General features: G+C 43.0%; 1 protein-coding gene across 1 annotated transcript in view; it reads right to left on the minus strand.

Moving 5' to 3' along the window:
• FAM172A (family with sequence similarity 172 member A) overlaps positions 1–17,562 on the minus strand; it is a 579,235-nt gene that overhangs the window by 524,929 nt on the left and 36,744 nt on the right. Inside the window, exon 2 of the mRNA XM_040421544.1 lies at positions 7,173–7,300. Coding sequence (XP_040277478.1) covers positions 7,173–7,281 — 109 coding nt within the window. The 5' untranslated portion in view covers positions 7,282–7,300. The remainder of the gene's footprint in view (positions 1–7,172; positions 7,301–17,562) is intronic.

Below are 17,562 nucleotides of genomic sequence, written 5' to 3' on the forward strand. Positions count from 1 at the left end.
CTAACTTGTGCCAAAAAAAAAAAATTTCTTTGAACTCGCCATGCCCCTCATTGAATACCTTGGGGTGTCTTCTTTCCAAAATGGGGTCACATGTGGGGTATTTATACTGCCCTGGCATTCTAGGGGCCCCAAAGCGTGAGAAGAAGTCTGGTATCCAAATGTCTAAAAATGCCCTCCTAAATGGAATTTGGGCACCTTTGCGCATCTAGGCTGCAAAAAAGTGTCACACATCTGGTATCGCCGTACTCAGGAGAAGTTGGGGAATGTGTTTTGGGGTGTCATTTTACATATACCCATGCTGGGTGAGAGAAATATCTTGGTCAAATGCCAACTTTGTATAAAAAAATGGGAAAAGTTGTCTTTTGCCAAGATATTTCTCTCACCCAGCATGGGTATATGTAAAATGACACCCCAAAACACATTCCCCAACTTCTCCTGAATACGGCGATACCACATGTGTGACACTTTTTTGCAGCCTAGGTGGGCAAAGGGGCCCATATTCCAAAGAGCACCTTTAGGATTTCACAGGTCATTTACCTACTTACCACACATTAGGGCCCCTGGAAAATGCCAGGGCAGTATAACTACCCCACAAGTGACCCCATTTTGGAAAGAAGACACCCCAAGGTATTCCGTGAGGGCATGGCGAGTTCCTAGAATTTTTATTTTTTGTCACAAGTTAGTGGAAAATGCTTATTTTTTTTTTTTTTTTTTTTTTTCATACAAAGTCTCATATTCCACTAACTTGTGACAAAAAATAAAAACTTCCATGAACTCACTATGCCCATCAGCGAATACCTTGGGGTCTCTTCTTTCCAAAATGGGGTCACTTGTGGGGTAGTTATACTGCCCTGGCATTCTAGGGGCCCAAATGTGTGGTAAGGAGTTTGAAATCAAATTCTGTAAAAAATGACCTGTGAAATCCGAAAGGTGCTCTTTTGAATATGGGCCCCTTTGCCCACCTAGGCTGCAAAAAAGTGTCACACATCTGGTATCTCCGTAATCGGGAGAAGTTGGGGAATGTGTTTTGGGGTGTCATTTTACATATACCCATGCTGGGTGAGAGAAATATCTTGGCAAAAGACAACTTTTCCCATTTTTTTATACAAAGTTGGCATTTGACCAAGATATTTATCTCACCCAGCATGGGTATATGTAAAAAGACACCCCAAAACACATTCCTCAACTTCTCCTGAATACAGAGATACCAGATGTGTGACACTTTTTTGCAGCCTAGGTGGGCAAAGGGGCCCACATTCCAAAGAGCACCTTTCGGATTTCACAGGTCATTTACCTACTTACCACACATTTGGGCCCCTAGAATGCCAGGGCAGTATAACTACCCCACAAGTGACCCCATTTTGGAAAGAAGAGACCCCAAGGTATTCGCTGATGGGCATAGTGAGTTCATGGAAGTTTTTATTTTTTGTCACAAGTTTGTGGAATATGAGACTTTGTATGAAAAAAAAAAAAAAAAAAATCATCATTTTCCACTAACTTGTGACAAAAAATAAAAAATTCTAGGAACTCGCCATGCCCCTCACGGAATACCTTGGGGTGTCTTCTTTCCAAAATGGGGTCACTTGTGGGGTAGTTATACTGCCCTGGTATTCTAGGGGCCCAAATGTGTGGTAAGGAGTTTGAAATCAAATTCAGTAAAAAATGACCTGTGAAATCCGAAAGGTGCTCTTTGGAATATGGGCCCCTTTGCCCACCTAGGCTGCAAAAAAGTGTCACACATGTGGTATCGCCGTATTCAGGAGAAGTTGAGGAATGTGTTTTGGGGTGTCTTTTTACATATACCCATGCTGGGTGAGATAAATATCTTGGTCAAATGACAACTTTGTATAAAAAAATGGGAAAAGTTGTCTTTTGCCAAGATATTTCTCTCACCCAGCATGGGTATATATAAAATGACACCCCAAAACACATTCCCCACCTTCTCCTGAGTACGGAGATACCAGATGTGTGACACTTTTTTGCAGCCTAGGTGGGCAAAGGGGCCCATATTCCAAAGAGCACCTTTCGGATTTCACAGGTCATTTTTTACAGAATTTGATTTCAAACTCCTTACCACACATTTGGGCCCCTAGAATGCCAGGGCAGTATAACTACCCCACAAGTGACCCCATTTTGGAAAGAAGAGACCCCAAGGTATTCGCTGATGGGCATAGTGAGTTCATAGAACTTTTTATTTTTTGTCACAAGTTAGTGGAATATGAGACTTAAAGGGGTTGTCTCACTTCAGTAAGAGGCATTTATCATGTAGAGAACGTTAATACAAGCCACTTACTAATGTATTGTTATTATCCATATTGCTTCCTTTGCTGTCTAGACTAATTTTTCCATCACATTATACACTGCTTGTTTCCATGGTTACAGACCACCCTGCAATCCATCAGTAGTGGTCGTGCTTGCACACTATAGGAAGAAGTGTTGGCCTCTGTGGTGGCCGCGACCATGGGAGGGCACATGTGCTAGTGCTTTTTCCTATATTGTGCAAGTACGACCACCACTGATGGATTGCAGGGTGGTCTGTAACCATAGAAATGAGCAGTGTATAATGTGATAGAAAAATGAATCCAGCCAGCTAAGGAGGAAATATGGATAATAACAATATATTAATAAGTGGCTTGTATTAACCCCTGTTTTGGGCCTTACTGACCAAGTGTTTTTCTTCCTTCTTTTATCGTCACGTTCCAAGAGCTCTAACTTTTTTATTTTTCCGTCAATATAGCTTTATGGAGGGCTTGTTTTTTGTGGGACAAGTTGTAGTTTTTAATGGAGCCATTTTGGGGTACACAACTTTTTGATTAACTTTTATCAACTCTTTCTGGGAGGGAGATGGAAAAAACAGCAATACTGCCACTGCGCTTTTACGTTATACATTTTACAGCGTTAATTTTTCGGTATAAATAACAATTTATTTATTCTCTTGGTCAGTACGATTACAGGCATTTTGGAGTAAATGGCGCTTTTTATTACGCTTGTCATTACGTCTTTTCGGCGGCAACAAAGAATAAATGAGCAATTCTGTTTTTTTTTTTTGTTTTTTTTTACAGCGTTCACCATAGGGGATAATTTACATAATATTCATGTAGTCCGGGTCGTTACAGACACGGCAATGCCAAACATATTGGGAATTTTTTTCATTGAAAAGTGAATTGTCAAATGAAAAAAAAAAAATCATAATTTTTTTATGGGATTTTTTTTATTGAATAATTGTTTATTTTTTTTTTACCATTTAATAGTCCCACAAGGGGACTATAACAGACAGCTTTATGATTGCTTTTAAAATGCAATGCACTATCCCTATAGTGCATTGCATTTTAATGGCAATGTGATTCTGACATTGACCAGCTGGAAATTACTCAAGGCTGGTCTGGGGCCTACATCAGACCCCAGGCAGCCTTCAAACACATCGTCACCCCGCGATCGCATTTGCGGGGTGCCGATGGGAGACAGAGGGAGTCCGCTCCCTCTTTCAGCACTTTACATGCAGCAGGCACCATTGCCTGCGGCATGTAAAGTGTTAAACAGCCCGGATCGGCACTCCTGCCGGCCCCGGCTGTTAGAGCAGGGCCGGGGCTCTCATGTGAGAGCTGGGTTCCCGCTCCTCGCTGCATGGGAGACCCGTGCAGCTCTTAGACTGGGCCACTTACTAATGTATTGTTATTATCCATATTGCTTCCTTTGCTGGCTGTATTCATTTTTCCATCACATTATACACTTCCCATTTCCATGGTTACAACTACCCAGCAATTCAGCCAAGGTGGCCGTGCTTTGACACTATAGGAAAAAAGCACAAGCCTATGTGAACTCCCATGGTCCTGGCCACCAGACAGCCTAGCACTTTTTCCTATAGTGTGCAAGCACAGTCACCACTGATGGATTGCAGGGGGGTCGTAACTAGAGATGAGTGAAGTATTGGAAAATTAGATTCGGCTGCTTCACCAAATTTTACAAAACACGTCATGAAGCGCATTTCTTTGTAAGTAGTGGGTGCGATATAGGGGAGCGACGCAATCATTGTACCCCTCAGATGCCACGTTCATAGCGGATCGTGCCATCTGACATTAATATTACAGTGTAAAATAAAAAATTTATAAATTAAATCATCAACTTCAACCTCATCTATTGGATGAAGAAGAGCAGGCAGCTTCCATCGTGAAATCTCATACGTCACCGCACACGGGATTTCGTGCGGGATGTTCAATCAAGATGGTGGAGGCTCTTCACACTCAAACAGATGAATTGAATTTTCCCTGAAATTTAAATCGAATTCCACTTTTGTTCCACTATATAATGGAAAAATGAGTCGATCCAGCAAAGGAGGCAATATGGATAATCACAATACATTAGTAAGTGCCTTGTATTAACTTTCTCTACATGATAAATGCCATTTTATGAAGTGAGACATCCCCTTTAAGGTCCACGGGAAGTAGGCAACTTCTATCCATGTAGACTCTGTAACAAAATAGGATCCTTCAACACATAATGGGGAATTCCCAAAATTCTTGCACTCCTATCGTGTTCCCACATTTGTTTTGGATTGAAGAGACACATCAGTACACGGAGACGTGTATGGAGCGGAAAGCAGCAACCCCCATGAGCTGCACCTATAGGCCGCCATTAGGCGTTAAGTTATTGAACGTGTACGGCATCAGTAGGCTCTATACTGATTAGGGCCAAGACCACCTATACACATGGGTGCCCCCGGGATGATGTAATTTGCATAACATAAAATAAATATTGTTCTTCGGCAATCACACACCTTGAGGAAAAGATAAAATGCTCAAAATGGTTTTGGTTCAGAAAAGGCCAACGACTCATTAAAAGAGAAACAAGATTACACCATATTTGTACTGATTAGAATGAGAAAACCACATCCGAACACGAAAGAAATCTGCACTTGACCCACTGAACTGACTAAATCCTACTTCGACTCACAATGGCTGCAATAATAAGTACACCACGAGCAGATTAGTTTCCCCAGGTTCATCTGATTGACTTCTATCACCGCACTGCACATTTTCTCAGTCTTCTGTAATTAAATGCATAGCAGAAACTAAATGAGCAATCATTTCCATAGCACATGTGTGGAGATTTCCCAGGTCTCCTCGTGCCAGGTATAACCTTGTATTCTGCAGCTACGTATGGAACTGGAAGGAGGGTGGTTATATAGGGAGTTAGACCGCGCAAAGGATTAACACGCGTAATGAAAAGACTCGCAAAGCCAAACTAAATGTAATTACTTTACAGAACTATATGAACACACACTCTTCTATACGTACGTCTAGAAATTAACATACAGCCCACCCCACAGGTGCCCACCCCCGTCCTCACTAACATAATGCAATGTTTAGTAATTAGGTAACCACTGAAAATGGCTCTAGCACATCACACATTAAGCAGAGGAGACCGTCGGGAATGGTCCTTCGCTGGTGCCAACTGCTCATATTGGTACATAACCTACACATGGTTCAGTTCCTTTGATGACTAACATTGACTTGATGGCTCACTATAGATTTATTTATTTTAAGGGCATCTGTCAGCAGATTTGTACCCATGACACTGGCTGACCTGTTACATGTGTGCTTGGCAGCTGAAGGCATCTGTGTTGGTCTCATGTTGATATGTTCCCGCATTGCTGAGAAAAATGATGTTTTAATATATGCAAATGAGCCTCTAGGAGCAATGGGGGCATTGCCGTTACACCGAGAGGCTCCGCCTTCTCTGCAACAGCCGCGCCCTCTGCACTTTGATTGACAGGGCAAGGCATTATGCGGTTTTTACAGTTGCACTGAAAGCAGAGCCTCTCGGTGTAACGGCAACGCCCCCGTTGCTCCTAGAGGCTAATTTGCATGCATTAAGACATCATTGAAACCAACACAGATGCCTTCAGCTGCAAGGCGCACATGCAACAGGTCAGCCAGTTTCATAGGTACAAAACTGCTGGGTGCATATTAGGGATCGACCGATTATCGGAAGTAATGATAATATCGCCCGATATTCAGGATTTTGTACATTATCGATATCGGCATCTAACCTTGCTGATATACCGATAATGCGTATAAAGCGAATACTAGTGAGCGCTTCCATTATGGAAGCGTGCACTAGTATGCATCAGGTGGCGGGAGCAGGGAAGAAGCGCAGCAAGCGCTTCCGATACTCACCCTCCCTGGTCTGCTTTGATGGGGCCCGCGCTGCACTGTCCTGACCCTGTAAAGCGTCAGGATGTAGTGCGCGCACTATGACTTGGCGCTGCACGCTGTCAGGTGACAGTGTAGCGCGGACCGGAGAAGACAGGGGAGTGAGACTCCGGACCCGGAGATAAGGAGGAGCCGAGGCGCAGGAGAGGTGAGGAGTTTTTTTTATTTTTTCATCTGAGGTCTGATAGGGGTTAATAAAGGTCTGATCTGAGGTCTGATCAGGGTTAATAAAGACAGTGAGGAGGGGGGATGGTGTGGAAATTGGCATTTGGCACTAGGATATTATAAATGTACCAACTAAGGCTTTATTAATTTATCATTTACATTTATAATATACTAGTGCCAAATGCAAATTTCCACCACCTCAGTGACATATATATATATTATGAGATATAAAATATTGGTATAAATTATCGGTTATCGGCCTGAAAGTTCTCAGATTATCAGTATCGGCTCTAAAAAAAATCAATATCAGTCGATGCCTAGTGCATATACTGTATATATGTGCAGCCACGTATCTACCAATAATCAAAGCAGTTCACAGTGCAAAGGAGAAGCGATAACAGTCGCCAGTGGGCCTGTTTTTTTTTTTTAAATGCACATTCCCTTTAGGAAAACTTAAATACCCTGTATATTACCAAAAATCTTGAACATTTCTTGATTGTCATTTGGTCCAAAGAGCTGCTAAACTGTGTGAAAGGTACTGCAAGGGCTGTAGTGAAGATACCGGCCGGGGGCTACAGAAGTGGGTGGAACACAGATCCTCGAACTGTTTCAGCCGGATGAGGTTGAGGCTACAGATCTTCATGATAAAACAACACTTAATGGCTACGCTGTGGTATGTATCTTTTTGTTTTGTTGGAAATACGTTGATCCGATATAATATGCACGATTATGTTCTTTTCACTTAGAGAAAAAAAAATCTTCAGTGGATAAAACAAGAAATGGTAGGTACAATACCTTTTAATGCGGTTGTCTTTTCTTTTTCATCCGGACCTCCTCCTTGTTGGAGCTGCGCCATACTTAAATCAACAAACAAGAAGACCAATACTAAGAAGAGAATGGACATCAACCTTCTTGTTCTTCTCCTGAAAATGTAAGAAAAAAAAACATGCCATGTGATTCTTTTTGCCATTTTATGTGTATTGTTTTAAATCCATGATTGAGATTATTATATATATATTTTATATATATGTTTGTATTTTTGTTTCTGATTGTCTGACAACATTAAAGTGTTTCCCCATCTAAGACACTCATGGCCTATCACTAGGATATGCTATCAATATCAAATAGGTGGGTGTCCCACCTATGGGACCCACTACAATCTCCAGAACAGGGTCCCTGAAGAGAAAGGAGAGCAGCAGTGCACAGTTGCCCTATGGTCGCCATCATGGAAGTCCCGAAACTAGCCATATTGGTGGATGGAAAGGTGGTCACACTGGCACAGCTTGCTCTCCATTCTCCACTATGGAACTTCAGAAAATAGCTGAGCTCGCTTGGCAAGTCCCATAGCAGTGAACGGAGAACAAGCCACGCACGTGCAGTGTGCTCGCCCTTCACTAGGGTTGAGGGAGGCGCGATTCGGATCATAGATCCAAAGTTGCTCCTTTCAAAACTTTGCTTGAATGCTGTACGGAGACTTTGGTGAAGAACTTCGGCATCGATTATACAACCGAAGTTCTTCACCTCTCGCGAGACTTCAGACTTAACTAATCTCACCTCCGCGCAGCCCATACATTTGAATGCTGTACAGAGACCGAAAACAAATGAAGTTTTGATGAATCTGCCGTACCCTTCACTTCAGGGGCCCTATTCTGGAGATAGCAGCAGGTCCCAGGTGTGGAACACTCACCTATCTGAGATTGATGGCATATTCTAGTGATAGATGGGAAGACCCATTTAAGGGCTGAATGGATAAATACAATCCTGAATAAATTCAGATTGCCTGGATCTGTTACATATAGGTATACCTTACATAAAAGAATAGTATTATATGGACAACCTCTTGTTCAAACGCAGACATGCCGACAATGAGAGGATAACCGCAGGTCCAGTAGCTGAAACCACCCGCTGGAAGATTACATGGAGCCCAGAACACAGGCCAGTTCTATAGTAAGTATTATGCCATCACTGAGCTGGAAATACCCTTTTTAACCCCTTAAGAAAGGACCAAGGGGTCATAACTTTTTGTTATTTTTTCATTCACATAGCCATATGAAGGCGTGTTTTTTTTTTTTTTTGCAGGACAAGTTGTGCTCTCTAATGGCACCATCTCATATTGCATCCAATGTAGTGCGAAGCTGGAAGAAAAAATCCCAAATGGGGTGGGATAAAAAAAAAATAATATGCAATTACACCGCAGTTTTATGAGTTTCGCTTTTACATTGTTACCGATGGAGTAAAACTAACCTGTTACCTTCCTTCTATGGGTCAATACGATTAAAGTGATTTCACATTTATATATTCTTTCTTGTGATTTTCTTTTTCTTTGCATCACCATATGCTGACCCCCCATAATGTTTTTACATTTAGGTCTATGGGTGTTCTGCAATTTTTATTGATACTATTGTGGCGTGTGTATGACTTTTTATTACATTTTTGTGACCAAAAACAATGGTGAATTTGCCATTTTGGTTTTGTTTTCCATTACATCGTTCACAGTATGGGATAAATATGTTTATATTTAACTAGATGGGGCATTTTGGGGTGTGGCAGTGGAAAAGATCTTTATTTTTATTTTTTATTTTATTTTTTATTATGGGGAAAGGGGGGATTTGAATTTTTATATTTTTAACCCTTTTTTCCACTTTTTTTTTTAAGCCCTCCTAGAGGACTTTAACATTGCGGATCATGTGATCACTTCTCCCATTGACTACTATTAATTACCATACAGGAGATTCTCTATATTCCTATGGGAACAAAGTTGAGGCAGGCTTCGGATCCTTCAGAGGGCTTGAGGCTGCCTTAGCAGCAGAACGGCTCCCTCGATCACCGCATGATCATAGCACCTGAGGGGTTAAATGTCCATGCTTAACATCATCACCGTTCAAGGACATTGCCTCCGGGTCGCCAAGAACACAAGGCGTGCTCTCCTTCACTTCAGGAGCCCTGTTCTGGAGTTAGGAGCTGGTCCCCGAGGTGGTATTTGCACCTATCTCAAATTCTGTAATACAGTCGTAAATGAAGTTTTAAAAGGGGTTTTCCCATCTTGGCCTCTCATGACCATGATGGTAATAATTACTCTAAGTGCTGGACCACAGTGGCTAGAATTAAAAGGGGTTGTCCGAGTTATTAAAAAATATATATATAGCACTGAAAATCTGATTGGCAGCAATATATAACTAAGCTAAGCAAGTTTTATGCAAAAAAATATATATATATATATATATATATATATATATCCTCATTTCCCTGGTTCTTTTCTGGCCCTTTGTTTACTTGAAATAAAAACAATCTCTGCCCCTCCCCCTGCACTGCTAAGGGAGTGGATACAAGAGCTGCCCTGAGTGCTGGGAGAAACAACAGCATCTAGTATGTGTAGAACTACAAGTCCCAGCAGTATAATGACACTGCTAAGGGAGTCAGCTCCTGTGCCCAGAATGGTCACTGCTGCAGCTACCCTGTCTGTGCAGCTGAAGGGGTTAAGAATCCTAGGAGAGAGCAGACAGCCCAGCAGTGAAGGGGGCGTGGCCAGCACAGTGACGTCTGGTATACAGGCTTGTAAACAAACTTTATCAGAACAGGGAGAGAAGCTGACATCACAGGTCATGTGACCCTCAGTCAAATCTGAAACCAGGCACTGCAGATAAAAAGGGAGTTAATTGGAAAGCGGTTACATTTGCCTAGAAAGAACAAAAAAATAACTCGGACAACCCCTTTAAAGGGGTATTATCACCTCAGATATTGATGGCATATCGCTTGGATACCCTTTTAATTCTAGTCACTGCAGTGCTCACAGTACATATTCCCATCATGCTCATGAAAGGCTAAGATGGGACAATGTCTTTACCTCTTGGACAACTTCATTCATGACAGCAGTGTTAAGTAGCATCAGGTAGCGCTTTCTTTGCCAACTTTTGCATACATTGCTTAAAAACCCCCACAATCATACTCCTTTTCTTAATTGTGCTACAAAAATTTGCCTCTTAGTTTAGGACTTCATAGTCCCACCATCAAGCCATGCCATGAATTCTGAAGTCTTAAAGCTGAGACATCTGATTCATTTGTATTCCCAAGCAATAACATAACCAAATAAGAAAAGGCCAGATACGAATATCAAGAGGATTTGTATGGTTAACTTTCAAGCACCATTTGTAAGATACATTAGAATGTGAAGTGCTCAACTGCACTCCTGAGAAAATTCATATTTCATGCTTGAAATGGAGTATTACACATCGATTTAATACTCCTTAGTTCAGCAAGAAGAGACGGGAGACTTGCACATGCTAAGAAATAAATACAACTTGGGTTTTCTCTCATCACGGGAGATGGGTGAAAACTGGAGGAGACCCAAGATGCAGTTCGAAAGAAAGATCCACAGATGCTTATTCCGTCAAACTTCTTTTAAAAAAAGGTAACGTATAGAGATGGCCTTGCGGTTCGCGGCGAACTTTGCTAGTTCGCAAATCACCAAATATGCGAACAAATGGCGATATTCGCACGTGCCATATTTTTTGCATAGTGCTGAACTTTGACCCATGACACATCCATCAGGTGGGACAAGACAGCCAACTGAGACGTTTCAGCACATGGACACACCCCCAACCCTATAACAGAACCCGATCTGGCAGCCATTTTACATTATGTGTTTTGCCAGTGTAGGGAGAGGTTGCATTTTGGAGCAGAGACAGTTAGGGACACCAAACGCTAGCTAATAGGAAGACAAAAGTCCTTTTAAGGACTGGTATAGGTGTGCTTAAAATAGGTGTGATATAGAGGGGTGTGATATACTTAGAATATACTTTCTAACATAGAAAATATATTATAGTGCATTTGTAGTGTGCAGCAGTTGTGTGCGGTTCTGCTGCGATACTGCAGGTATGCAGAGGGACAAACGCTATTGGAATAACTAATTGCAACTGGTGTGACATACAGTACCTGTTGCCCCCCAAAAAACTGCTTGAGGGGTGTGATACACCTTCTTCCACAAAATCCTGATTGAGGGGTGCAATATACCTGTTTCTGCAAAATACTGATTGAGGGGTGCTATATACCAGCTCCCGCCAAATAAAGATTGAGGGGTGCTATATACCTTCTTCCACAAAATACTGATTGAGGGGTGATATTGCTATATACCTTCTTCCACCAAATACTGATTGAAGGCTGCGATATACCATTTCCACAAATACTGCTCTTCTCTACGGACTTTGGCAGAGGGTCATTTAGAAAATGACAGGCAGAGGAAGAGGCAGACCGTTCCACAGGGATGGTAGGCGGTCAGGCAGGTGCACCAGTACAGAGTCTAAGTGGGAAGTTGGAGAAGGCACGTGCAATAACTTCAAAGGGCACAACAGAGTTGGTTGAGTGGCTCACTCAGCCTTCCGCTTCTGCACTCTCCTCATCCTCTCCATCTGCACACTCATCACTCTCTGCTTTGTGCACCCCCAAAGACACCGCCACCACCACCATAGCCCCTCCACTTGAGTAAACCCTTTTATCCTGTTACGGTATGGCGGTGTTATCCGGTCACTGTACAGAGAGGTGTTATCCAGTCAACGTATGGCGGTGGTATCCAATATCTGGATGGCCATAACTGTATCCCTTTCCCTGCTTACGCCACCTTTTTTAGACCTGGCATGAGCGGGAAAAGTATGCAGATGGCGGTGCTAAGGACCTTTGCGCCACAATCTGTGTCAGAAATACGCCTAATATAGACGTATTTCAATATAATAAATGACAACCTAATTGTATTATTATTTTTGGGGGTAGGGCTAATATCTTTATAGTATATAGATTCTAGTGTATTATACTGTGCCCTGTATTTCCCAGTAGAAAATGATCCTTGGGAGACACAGTCCTCACCCCTGACCACCAGGACCAGGTAGCGCTCTGTCAGTACATGGTGGCCTTCCCTCTCCACCACGCTTCTCCGCTGTGTACTGGTGCTTATTCTGACACTAGGGCTGGGTTCACATCCTATTTTTGCCATCCCTTTAATGCATACCAAAAATGTCTGCGTTAACAGATGCCGTACAGTGGCGTCCATTCACCATACAGTTCCATGGTAGAAAAAATTTAAGTTTTTTTAATAGACTCTGCAGGATACAACGTGGAGTGCTGCACATTTGTATACATTTGTATAAAATCTAAATACATTTTTTCTGGGCTCCAGCAGGGCACATTTTTGAGAGTTTCCCTTTAAGACTCATAAAAATGACCCCTGATTAAAATACATATTTTTTGTGGGAATTTTTGCCAATGATCCCCCTCTGGTATGTCACTGTGCATGTTGTGGGACTATTTGTGCACTCATAGTTTTATTTGGTTCACCCTGTGGGATCCGTCCTGCCACTATTTTACCATGCCGCCGGACTGCCGCTCCATCTGTCTGACTTTTTAGTCCGGCGGCCTCTCACCGCGTACTGCGCTGGAGCTCCGCCCCCATGACCCATTGTAGTCAATGGGGACGGAGCGGCAGTCCGGCGGCCGGCGAAATAGCGGCAGGACGGATCCGACAGGGTGAACAGCCTGTCGGGTCCGTCCTGCCGCTAGTGTGAAAGTAGCCTGCCCGTGCCTATGTATGCTCTAAGGCGAAAGTAAACGCCCTGTGGGAGACTTCTCCTCTGCAAGGTAACAAACACATAAGGCACCTGTGAAAAGAACCCGACAAACTTGAATAAGGGTTAAACCATCAAAACTATCCACATTCACTTTGGAGCGTATTTTTGCATGGGCCTCAGCCAGGGGTACGTACTATGAGTAATAACTCTAAGGAGTTCAACACGCATATGGGATTTTTTGGGTTGTGCTCTCCTTGCTTTTAACCATGTTGGAATAAAGCTTCATCGTATACGATTTTTTTCCCCACACGATTGCATGTTTATCTGCATTGGACTCTGTACACAAGCTGCCTGGTGACCTTTCTGTGCAACGTTGGGATTCTGGGGTTCAGGCAACGGATGGTGAGCTATGCCTTATGCATTTTTTTTTAATAGTCATAACATATTTGATAACTTTACCGTCTAATGTATGATCTAAGTAAATGATACCTGGACCATGCATCACATACAAAAAACATTGAGTTTACAGACACGTGCAGGTTTCATACACTGCACACTACTAATGTAACCCTTTAGCAGCTAAAAGTAATAGACCAGAGTCTCTGCAGCATCATGGCAGACTGTAATGCCGGCTGCCAGAGGGGGAAGGACATGGATTCTGTCCAGAGCCTGCTCTAAGCAGTACAAATTAACAAGGGCATGAAAGCAAAAACTGATAAAAAAAATTATTTTTTTATGCTAGTTAGGCCTCTTGCACACTAATGTTTATTTATTTATTTTTGTTTACGTTCCATTTTTTGCATTCCATATACGGACCGTATACGAAACTAATGATTTCAATGGATCCGCCAAAAAAATGGAAGGTACTCCGTATGCCTTCCGTTTCCGTATTTCTGTTTTTCCGTTCAAAGATAGAACATGTCCTATTATTGTCTGCATAACAGACAAGGATAGGACTGTTCTATCAGGGGCCAGCTGTTCCGTTCCGCAAAAAACGGAATGCACACGGACGTCATCCGTATTTTTTGCAGATCCGTTTTTGCGGACTGCAAAATACGAAAAAAGCAATACGGTTGTGTGCAAGAGGCTTTAGGCCCCTTTCACACGGGCGAAAATTCAGTGCGGGTGCAATGCGTGAGGTGAACGCATTGCACCCACACTGAATCCGGACCCATTCACTTCAATGGGGCTGTTCAGATGAGCGGTGATTTTTATGCATCACTTGTGCGTTGCGTGAAAATTGCAGCATGCTCTATATTCTGCGTTTTTTATGCAATGCAGGACCGATAGAAATGAATGGGTCTGCGTGAAAATCGCAAGCAAATGCGGATGCGGTGCGATTTTCACACATGGGTGCTAGGAGATAATGTAAGTAAATTTATAAAAGTCAATTTACTGTATTATTTTCCCTTATAACATGGTTATAAGGGAAAATAATAGCATTCTTAATACAGAATGCATACTAAAATGTGACTTTAGGGGTTAAAAAATATATATATATATATAAAATTACTCACCTCATCCTGTTGTTCGCGCAGCCGGCATCATCTTTTTTTTAGGACCTGCAAAAGGACCTTTGATGACGTAAGATTTCGATCTTCATTCAGCAGGACCTGCGCTGACGTCACCGCGCTCACCACGTGGTGAGCGTGATTACGTCAAAGGTCCTTTGGCAGGTCCTGAAAGAAGAAGAAGGAAGATGATGCCGGCTGCGCGAATAACTGGATGAAGTAAGTTATTTATTTTTAACTCCTAAAGCCACATTTTACTATGCATTCTGTATTAAGAATGCTATTATTTTTCCTTATAACCAGGTTATAAGGGAAAATAATAAAATCTACAGAACACCTAACCCAAACCCGAACTTCAGTGAAGAAGTCCAGGTTCGGGTCTGGATACCACAGTCAGTTTTTTATCACGTGCGTACAAAACGCATTGCACCCGCACGATAAAAACTGAACATCGGAACGCAATCGCCGTCAAAACTGACTGCAATTGCGTGCCTACTCGTGCTTTTACCCGCAAAGCTCACAGCAGCAAATCCGGGACGCCCGTGTGAAAGAAGCCTTACACTGAAAATTACTCTAAAAAATGGCTATTAACAGGAGTTCATGATATTTGCAATAACCCTCTAAACAGTTCTCATATATTTCATAAGCGGAAATTCGCTCATCTCTAATCATGAGCCATCAGCTGAGCTGCCTGACGGAAAGAGTAAAAATACACTGCCTGCTATTAAAGAATCTCAAGAGGATCAACATTTTTAATGAAGACCAATTAAAAAAATAGATTTTTAGCTCAAAAGGCGTACAATGCAATAATATTTTTTTTAAAAGTCCTCAAAAGTGTACATTGTTTTCTGGTACTTCGATACTGATGGTCCAGCCCCAGGATAAGTCATCAACATAAGATAAGTGGGGGTCCGACATCTCGCATCCTCACCAATCAGCTGCTTCAGGTAGCCACTGGCGCCGTAAACTACACAGTGTACGGAGCCGGAAGCACAAACTATCGTCCACTGTGTAGTGATCATGTTGTGGTACTTCAGCTCAGCTTGCATTTAAGTAAGGGTCTACGTCTGTAAGTGTTTTGCGATCCTCAAAACACGGATACCGGCCGGTGTGCGTTTCACAATTTGCAGATCGCACATGGTCGGCCCTATGATGGACAAGAATAGGACATGCTCTATCTTTTTTGCAGGGCTGTGGAACGGAACTACGGATGCGGACAACACACTGTGTGCTGTCTGCATCTTTTGCGGCCCCATTGAAATGAATGGGTTCGCACCCGTTCCGCAAAACTGCAGAACGCATGCGGACCCAGAACTACGGACTTGTGAATGTTTTTTTCTACAACTTTTTTGAATCTGATTTACTAGCATGCAGGTTACAAGCGATTAGCAATAGAAGGGATATGCCGGCTTAATTTCTAGCGAGTCCCATCCTCTGGCAGCGAGTGACTGACTAACAGCTGGAAAGCCTGGCCAGTATTGAGGTCATAAATGAAGACGGCACTTTCTTTCGGCTTCATTCATGCTGCTCTATAGAATGTGGAATAAAGTGAAAACCAGCTACGGATCACTAATAGCCAGCTCAGCGTGTCAGAGCAGCAGAAAATCTGTCAGGTCCCGCTAGACCCCAAAAATACATGTGATCATCATCAGTAATCTCTCACCATATAGCATTCAAGCTTGTCAGTGCAACAGCGCGCGTGGCTGTCAGTAACTGTGTCAGTGTGCTTCCAGCCACCTCTCATCTAGCCTGCTGTCTGTCTCCATTGTATCTTATTTTTTCTGCCTGTCAATGATGCCTCCCTGAAGGGGGCAACGATGCAGAGAGATAGGGTGAGGAGGACAAAGGGATAGAAGATGCTACGTGTAAGGGCGAATCCTCAGGGATAAGTGATTTACTGTATAAGAAAGGATCCCGACTGCTGGTGGAGAACTGGATGAAATGACCTGCGACGTGTCAGCACTTTACATTAAGCACTTGAAGTGTGATGTCTGAGACATGTGGCAGACTGCTGAAGATGCACAAACAAGTGGCACCCCCCCTTCACCTCCAGCAGGAATTATATGGCAGCCATGAACAATGGCTAATGCATCAAGTGTGATCCAACAATTAGAAATGCTTCTATACAGGACATAGGGAAAGGAATCCTAGCAGTGAATGTAAAAATACTAATGATTAGGTGTAAGCAGAGGGGGGGGGGAAAAATCACAGTGGAAGCCAACGTGTAAATGGTAAAAATCGTCCCATCCACGTATACCTTATAGTGTACGCTGGTAACCACACACAGCTCACATACACTGGGCTGTTCAATGTAGGACTCTACTTCTAGGGCTTATGTGTGTGCCCCGTGCTTCCGTCCGCAATGCACAGGCACGCCGTTTGCAAACCCATTGACTTGAATGGGTCCGTGATCCGCAAAAAAATATATAGGACATGTTCTAGCAGTACGGAGGCACGGACCAAAATCACACGGAAGCACTTCCTATCCGTGCCTGCGCTCCGCAGACCCATTCTAGTCAGTGGATCCGCATCCGCCATACAGAGTGCTGTTTGCGGTCCGCAATATGGGCATGGGGCACACACGCTCGTGTGCAAGAGCCCCAAGTCTGATAACTCACATACATATATTACTAATAATTAAAATCAATGTCTTTATAAATGACCGAGACTCTGTATACCCAATTAGCAGCCAATCATGGCTGTCAGTCACTGAAAAGGACCGCCCACTTGACTCCTCTTTACTGAATCTTTTCCCACAAGAGTGTATACCAATCTGCTCAGCTAATCCTGCTCAAAGGGGAAGGAGGAAGAGTGGCAACCAGCAGCGGACTGGAAATATACCATACAAGGAAATTTCCCGCCAGGCAAATGCCCAGGGGTCTGCCCGAGTGCTCCTCACACCGCCGGTATTACAATCTGATGCTTTCAGCATTAATTAATGCTAGGAGCATCAGGTACAGTACTTATGCACCAGGACAGCAGCCGCAGGGGCCCTTCTGAATTCAAGTCCTCAGGACGAAGACGTAGTTCAATGCTGCAGCAGGGGCGGCAGTATCTTGTGCTCCAGTACAGTATTTCTGTCTCTGCCTATTCTATGGTCCCTGTATTGGATTGACCCCA

The sequence above is a fragment of the Bufo bufo genome, chromosome 2 (assembly GCF_905171765.1).
Source record: "Bufo bufo chromosome 2, aBufBuf1.1, whole genome shotgun sequence".
Classification (NCBI taxonomy): Eukaryota; Metazoa; Chordata; class Amphibia; order Anura; family Bufonidae; genus Bufo; species Bufo bufo.